The sequence below is a fragment of the Dipodomys ordii genome, unplaced genomic scaffold, assembly GCF_000151885.1.
Source record: "Dipodomys ordii isolate 6190 unplaced genomic scaffold, Dord_2.0 Scaffold40, whole genome shotgun sequence".
Taxonomy (NCBI): Eukaryota; Metazoa; Chordata; class Mammalia; order Rodentia; family Heteromyidae; genus Dipodomys; species Dipodomys ordii.
In genome coordinates, this window is record NW_012267256.1 from 8,112,954 (window position 1) to 8,121,348 (window position 8,395).

The 8,395-nt window shown below is 35.7% G+C and overlaps 1 protein-coding gene across 1 annotated transcript in view; it reads right to left on the reverse strand.

Annotated features, from left to right (window-relative positions):
• Nucleotides 1-385: 385 nt before the first annotated feature.
• LOC105987229 (chromosome unknown open reading frame, human C9orf85) overlaps nucleotides 386-8,395 on the reverse strand; it is a 36,862-nt gene continuing 28,852 nt past the window's right edge. Inside the window, exons 2-4 of the mRNA XM_013018426.1 lie at nucleotides 6,356-6,462; nucleotides 944-1,057; nucleotides 386-528 (exon numbers count right to left, since the gene is read on the reverse strand). Of these exons, the coding sequence (XP_012873880.1) occupies nucleotides 393-528; nucleotides 944-1,057; nucleotides 6,356-6,462 (357 nt within the window). The 3' untranslated portion in view covers nucleotides 386-392. The remainder of the gene's footprint in view (nucleotides 529-943; nucleotides 1,058-6,355; nucleotides 6,463-8,395) is intronic.

An 8,395-nucleotide genomic window follows, 5' to 3' on the forward strand; every position in this document is an offset into this window, starting at 1 on the left:
TATGAGATTGACCTATCAAAAGGCACTTACCATGATTAATTTTAAAACTAGCTATCAAATGTCATCTTATTTTATAAAACAGTTCTGCTATAAACAATTCTGAATCATTTGGCTTGATATTAGATAGTACATAATTCTAAGTAATATGCACTTATATGCATCCAACATTCATTTTGGCCAACATTTTAGTATTTACTGCAAGAAAACTCTGTATGACAGTTTCTTAATTATTCAAACATTATATACACAATTGATATCATTGATATATAAATTTTGCCTATTTCTATAGTTTTAGTCCTCTTTCCTCATTAGGACTTTGAGGTATTTTTGTTGAAACCCTCGAAATTACTAGCGGGCTGGAACCCCCGACTTCAAGTGAGTTGGAGGTTACATTAGTCCACGGCATCCAGATCACCTAAGTCTCCAGCAAAATCTGAATCATCATCACTTTCTTCATTTCTTTTGCACCTTCTATGAGAACTTTGATCATTTTCACCATTTTCTGTCTTTCCTGGTTCTTTATTAAACCTAAAGATAGAAGAGAAAGTTTCTGATTACTTCACAGACCTTTATGATTGAACCACCAAAGTAAAGAAGGCCTTTCCCACTGAAAGATCCTTAAAGACTACTGAAGAGCTAATCAAGAAATACACAGTCCCTAAAGTAGGCTTGAAATTGATACAAAGGTATTCATGAAGGGGAAATTGTTACATAGTAATTATTATGAACATAAAGCTCATAGCTAAATAGTTGATGTTCTTAAAAATAACAAGTGTCATTTTTACCACAGTAGAGTTGAAAAATTATGATTCTTTCCTTGTTATGTAGAAAAATGTCTCCATAAGTGTAAATACTTTACCTTCAGAGTTACTGAATGAGTCATTAAAAGGAAGGCCACGCACCTTAGAAAGTGTAAAACCCAGATGCAAAAGCAAATACTCACGGAATAACAATGTCTTCTTTCTTTCCACACTTGGCGCAAACTTCCAGCTGACAAGCACAAGGTCTACAAATTACGTGGTAAGAATCCTTCACAGTCTTCTGCAAACATTTAACACTAAAAATGGGAAGGGAAAATCAAATATTGATTTTTACTAATTACTTAAGACTTGATGAAATAAGGTGGTAGAGCTTAAATGTCCATTTGAAAGGCCCAAAAATCAAAACTCCTGGATTTCAATCTCAGATTTAGGTTGGGTATAGTGGTGCACACCTGTAATCTTGACCCTTGAAGTACTGAAGCAAGAAGATTGACAGTTTGAAGCCAGTCTGGGCTACCTAGAATATTCTGTTTCAAAAACCAAAAATAGGAAAGAAGCTACAACTATTATTAACTGTAACATGACATAAACATCCTGCATATAAATTCTACTCTAAGATCTCCAACTAGGACAAATAAATTACAATTAAAAATAAAAAGTAAAACAAAATCCCTCTTTGATGTTAAACTTAGTGAATACAATTTTTACTAAATTACTGTAATAAAAGGGTATGTTAAATTTTGTATACCATAAGAATACACATATAGGGCTGGGAAGGTGGCTCAGTGGTAGAGTGCTTGTCTTGCATGCCTGAGGCCCTGGGCTCGATTCCTCAGCACCACATAAGCAAAAAGAAAAAAGCTGGAAGTGGCGCTGTGGCTCAAGTGGTAAAGTGCTAGCCTTGAGCTGAATAGCTGAGGGACAGCGCCCAGGCCCAGAGATCGGGCCCCACGACCAGACCCCCCCAAAAAAAAGAATACACATATAGTAAAGTTCCAATCAAATGATTAGATAATTTTGACATTTTTTGTCTTTAATTTCCAAAAGCTTAAAAATTAGGTTCATCTGAGAACTCAAGGAAATTAGAATATAATCTCATATTTTGAGGCTCTCATGCTTGGGATCATTGGAGTAAACAAATCTTTAAATATTTAAATTGCAAGTTTGGGCAGAACTGTTACTGTTAAAATTTACATATATAGTTAAGTTTAAAATGGATACTTTGTTTTGTTGTCTAGAGTCAAAAGGTAGTACATTTCTCAAGACTCAAACATCTGTATAGCCAGTTGAAATCAGATCCCTGGGCAGTATGGATTAGTTACATAACCAAAACCTTAGGAATGTAGCCCAAGAATATATTAAACTCTACAAGAAAATTCTATGATCATAACCTTTTGCAAATTCTCGACCTATATCAAAATAATACTGTCTTACTACTTTAGAGGAAATTTTCTGTGTTCCCATGCCTGGCTGACACGAAAAGGACAAACTCTCAGAACAGAATGAATTCTACTGGTAAGAGCAATTATGCACTTTCAAATTTAAATTACTTATGAAAACCAGATTTCCCTAAGGTAGTAGCTCTGAATAAAAAGACCTATCTGACAGTACAACGAAGATATACATGCCTTGAAAATGATTTTTTTTCCTTTTATAAGGGTGACATGTTTGTGAAAATATGTATAATTTTTAGATATTTACAAACTTCCACTCTCTCTATTATGAAAGTGGGATCTTGCTGAGTGTGCCTTTAAAAAAAACTCAATTAATTCAGGCTTTCAGAGGTTTGAAATCAATAAAAGGTTGGTATATATTTTTTAACTCAGCACAATATTCATCATCCCAAAGAATCTTGATCTTAAGTATGAGAACAGTGGTTATCATTAAATCCAATGAATACACATTTCAAGTTGTACTAAAGCTTATAAAGTATTTTAAAATAGCTTTAAGACATTTATATATCTTAAATAGCTCTTAGCACTTTTTCTTATAAAGTTTACATAATTAAGAAATAATATCAAATTCACTTAAATATAAATGTTTCTCAATCTTCCTTTAAAATTGCTCTATGTCCTGTACATTGTGCTATGAAATCATCAGAGCTGTTAAGTAATAGTCTGAACTTCTTTTCATTGCTCTATGGAATACAGTTTTCAGAAACAGTGGTTCAAAGAATCTTGGCCTTGCAGTTAGCTAAAAACACAAGCCGTGCTTATTGACGGAGGAGACAATACATATCTTTAAGATAGTGCTGGATTGTTTTTACAATGCAAAACAAAAGGAAAGAACAATTGAATGAAGCTAATAAATGTTTACTGTATACTTAAAGATGAAAATGGGGGACATTAAGTTTTTACTGGATGAAGGTTAGCCCCTGGATAGCAGTATTTTTTGAAACAACATAATGGGGAAGGAACAGTAAATGTCTGGGAAACTGGAAACCAGGATTCTACCCTGGGTGTGGTATGTCTCTGTTGTACAGTATTTGAGTTGAAATGTTTATGAAGGTCACTCAGAGCACTGAGATCCATGCACAAGGACAGACAGGGTGATGAATGACAATGGTCTGAATTATATTATACTCGTCATCTCTACAAACTCAACAGTTCAAAAACAAAAAGTCCGAAGACTTTTTGATGACACCTGTATTAGTAACATAATTTACTATATAATTGAGCATATTGGAAGATTTATGTAGAGGAGGTAAACTTTCCCCAGTATTCTCTTTAAGAATTTCCCACTGGGACTGATATAAAACGGGTTAGTACTACATTCTCCCTGAAACTGCTTTCTTTCCTGGTTATAGCACCTTAACCTTTAGCATAATTAATCTCCACGTATGGCAGTCTCGTGTGTACCATGACTAGTTGTTTTGGTAAACAGTGACTTGTGCTCCACCCTCTTGATGTACAAATCATAGAAACTCAACACGGATAAAGCATCAGTCACATTTCCTGCAATGGCTCTAAGTAAATCTATGCTCAAAACAGGAAGCTTCCAAAACCACACTGTAAGATTACATCACATGCTACTCATATAAAATGCTTTTTAAGGAAACAATATCCTCCATTCCAAATACCCAGGAGTATAAGTAGTTTCTTTGTATCTTTAGAATGAGTATGTGAAAGTGAGTAGAAATACTACCTCCCTGTTATTGTAGTAGTAGGTTGGATTAGACTAATTATTTTCCTTCTTTTATTTTTTATTAATGTACCCTAATTGTCCAAAAGAATAGATTTCAGGACATTTTCATGTATGTATAAAATGTACTTTGATCAATTCCTAGAATATTTGCTTTAAAAAGGAGTACAAGTTATTCACCTCTGACCAAGAACAGTTTAGAAATAGAATGGAAACTGTTTAGGCTAGGGAATTTTAAATCAAAGGTTGCTGCACCAATGTAAAAAAAAAAAAAAAAAAAAAGGTAGTCTCTATGTACTGTGACTGATGGATCAAAGTAATCAAAACTCCATTTAACTTTATTAATATTATTATTTTTGTGTGCTGGTCCTGAGGTTTGAACTGCCAACTGCCTATGAGATTTTTGCGCTGAAGGCTAGAACTCTGTTACTTGAGCTATAGCTCTACTACCAGCTTTTGTGGGTGATTAATTGGAGATAAGCGTCTACAGATTTTCCTGCCCAGCTGGCTTTGAAATGTGATCCTCAGATCTCAGCCACCAGAATAGCTAGGATTACAGTGTGAGCCAGCAGCGTCCAGCTCTGCTTTTACCTTTTAAAAAACATGAGGAGCAGGGGCTAAAAGGGTGGCTCAGTGGTTGAGTGCTTGCATGAGGCCCTGGGTTCGATTCCTCAGTACCACATAAGCTGTGGCTCAAGTGGTAGAGCACTAGCCCTGAGCTGAAGAGCTGAGGGACAGCACCCAGGCCCAGAGTTCCGCTCCCATGACCGACCAAAAAAACAAAACAAAACCCATGAGGAGCAGAGGTCCAGAACAGAGCCGGAACTTTTAAGTCACCCATACAATACAATGTGACATAAAGAGCTACCTATGACTAAAACTCTACTGCAGGACATTTTAATACTCCTGGAATGCAGTGACATAACTCTCTCATCACTGATTAACCTTCAGAGACTCAGCCTATTATAAGAAATGGTAAAACTAAACAAGCACAGCTAAAGAGGCCAACCTAGATAGCTTACTGCCACAAACTGGTACGGGAAGAGATGCTTGAAGGTTGCTTTTGCTGGGCCTACAAACAAACTCAAAGCAGGGGAAAGGTTGGCATTTCTGCCTCTATTTTATGTGTGTCTCTGCTCTAAGTCATTCTCTCTGAGATCTGAGGATTGGGCAGGAAGGAAAGCCTGTAAGACTCTTATCTCCAATTAACAATCAAAGAGCTGAAAGTCACACTGTGGCTCAAATGGTAGCCTTGAACACAGAATTCCAGAGATAGTGCCCAGGTGATGAGTTCAAGCCCCAGAACCAGCATGAAAAGTTTTAAAAATTGAGAAATAAACATTATAGCTAACACAAAAGAAGGAAAATCTAAGAGCTGTCTAAATGAGTCCAGAAAATCTACCGCAAAACTTAACATCTGTCAAATTTTTAATTGGTAAGATCTTTCACCTACTTTCACAATGAAGATGAGTATATAGAATACAGCACTAAGAAAAGAAATTAGCATACAAATAACAGATGAGACAAGAATGTTTTCAAGTGATTTCATTTCATTTCTGTTAAAATGATATAGCTGGGCTGGGAAGGTGGCTTAGTAGTAGAGTGCTTGCCTTGCATATAGGAGGCCCTGGGTTCGATTCCTCAGCACCACATAAACAAAAAAGCCAAAAACGGTACTGTGGCTCAAGTGATAGAGCACTAGCCTTGAGCTGAAGAGCTGAGGGACAGCGCCCAGGCCCAGAGTTCAAGCCCCACAACCAACAAAAAGAAAAAAAAAAAGAAAAAAAAGATATAGCTATATAAATGTATATTAGCTATACTTTGAAATTTTTAAGAAAAAATTCAATATTCCCAAGACAAAATGAAGAATTGGTAATGAGCCTTAAAAATATCTTTGGATAAAGAAAACATTGTTGAAGACATTCAGGAAGCTGAAAACATTGGATTAGGCCTATTAACTAAAAGTACACGATTTATTGCACAATCGGCATTTAACTACTATCTAGAGGACCCAGTTAATTCATTCATGAAAATCTAAAATTGGACAAGGCAAACACTTCCTCTATTGCTACATTTCCAATTCCTAATTTGGGCTACTGAGCATAGCACTGTTTGCAAGTCTTTGCTTCTTTGGTACAGTCCTAGGGACTGACTCTGGGCCCAGGTAGGCACACACTCTACCACATAAGCTATGCCTCTAGTCACCAAAAGGGTTTTTTTGAGGGAATACATGGCAAAGCACAAAAGAGAACACTGTAAGATGGACATAAGAAATCTATCCAGTTGTTGAAAGAAAGTCAACACTGCTCACAATCAAGACAAAAAAACCCTCTGTCCTGAAACAGCATGCAATGAAATTCCATTGAAACAATACCGCATGATACACAAGCCCCTGTGGAACAACACAATATGCTATCTATGCCACTGGTAAAGTAACTAAGAAATGAACTCACCATTTTTTAGGCTTTGATAATGGTTTGTATTTGCTGTACTTTACACGCCATTCAAGAACTTCTTTACAGTGCTGACACACTCCGTCATGAAGTTTTGCGTTAATTTTCTAAAACAAATACAACATCAAATTGAGAATTGAACCCAGGAGCCAGAAGAGCAGACCTTATACCAAGGTATATGATAATTTTAAGATTTAAGCAAACAAACAAACAAAAACCCTGGCTTTAATCTGAATAAGGTTTTATGAGACATTATATATTTTATGAATATTATCCAATTTGGTTCTTTACAAAGACAATAGATCTTAACCACTTTAGCTCAGAACTGGCTAGAAAGCTGTTTTAACCTCCTAGCACATTTGAGAAAGTCATCATTGATCCTGATGTATATTATATCCAAAAGGGTCAAAACTCAGTATACTGTTAAGATGTTTGTAATTTTATTGTATGGAAATTATGCCTCACCAAAAATGTAATAATAAGAAAACCTAGTTTTAAGGATAATTTTAAACCTAGTTTTAAGAATTTTTTTTTGGTGGTGGTGGGGGGGGGAGGAGGGTAGTCCTAGAGCTTGAACCCAGTGCCTAGCTGCTATCCGCTATCCCTGAGCTTTTATGCTCAAAGATAATGTTCTACTAATTGAGCCACAGCTCTACTTCTGTGAATCTCCAGAATTTTCCTGCCTGGGCTGACTTTGAACTATAATCCTTAGATCTCAGCCTCCGGAGTAGCTAAGTATGAGCCACTGGCATAGTTTCAACACTATTAGTTCAACAATTCTAACCTCTTCAGTGAATCAGAGAAACCCTGAGTTCTAAATTATCTGCTAGGAGACCACAAACTATGGAATTTTAAAAGTGTAGGGTAGGGGAGAAGTGAGTTAGAAGCCTTTATATTATTCAGTTTAATCTTCCAGCCTTCTCACGAAAGGGAAACAAACGGTTGTACAAAAGCTCCTCCCACAAACTACTTAAAATAGACATGTGCAAGCCACTAGTTTGGTGAAGAAAGTGCTTAATGAGGGAAGAAAATATATTTAATTGGAATTTTATTTTCAAAATGTGCTGGATTTTTAAAAAGCAATAGCAAAAGTTTAAATTACCACACAGTCTCTGTAATCGTATTATATTGCGTAGCATATTGATTGGATTCAGGATTAAATACAGACACACACTGAAAAATTCTAAGATTTTTTTTTTTTTTTTTTTTAGCTAAGGATGGGTCATCTTTTTTCCGGTGTTGGAAACAATAAGTAGAAGACATTTTAATATTTTTAAGACACTTAAGTATTTTTCTTATCTTTTTTTCTCTCTCTTTGTTTCTATTGTAAATTTCTCTAGGCGAGAAAAACATATCACAAAGATTCAGATTCACCGGAAGGCTATTTGATAGTGAGTTAAAAGCCTAATTTTAGACTACATCATTTGAGAAGTGCTTGGTATTCTTGAAAGCTCTCAATCAGAAGGTGAACGAATCTAATAAAATACTTACAAAAAAAACAATTCAAGGGCATTTTCAAAAAACATAATTTAAGCTGTGAACACATTAGAGTGTAGCTCAAATGTAAAATATCTTCTATTACCTATGAATTATGTATGGGTATTTTTGTTTCTGACCTGAAGAGTTCCTGGGAAAGTAAGTTTTGCACTCAGCAGATCTGCTTACTTCACTGTGGTTAACTATATCTCTGCCAGACAAAAAGGGAAATCTATGTGAATACACAAACTTGTCTTCCTTTCACCCTTGATTCTCAGCCATCAAAAAGTACTGGTTAAAGTGGTTGAACAAGTTTACACTCCCACCAACAATGCAGTAAGGTTCCCTTCTGTCACATCCCCTTCCCTCCAGCATCTATTGTTATTAGAGTTCTTGATTATAGCCATTCTAACTGGGGGGAGGTTGTATCTCAATGTTGTTTTGATTTGCATTTCTTTTATGGCTAGAGAGGTTGAGCATTTCTTTATATGTCTATTGGCCATCCTTCTTTCCTCTTCAGAGAAGTTTCTCTTTAAGTCTTTAGCCCACTTATTTATTGGGCAG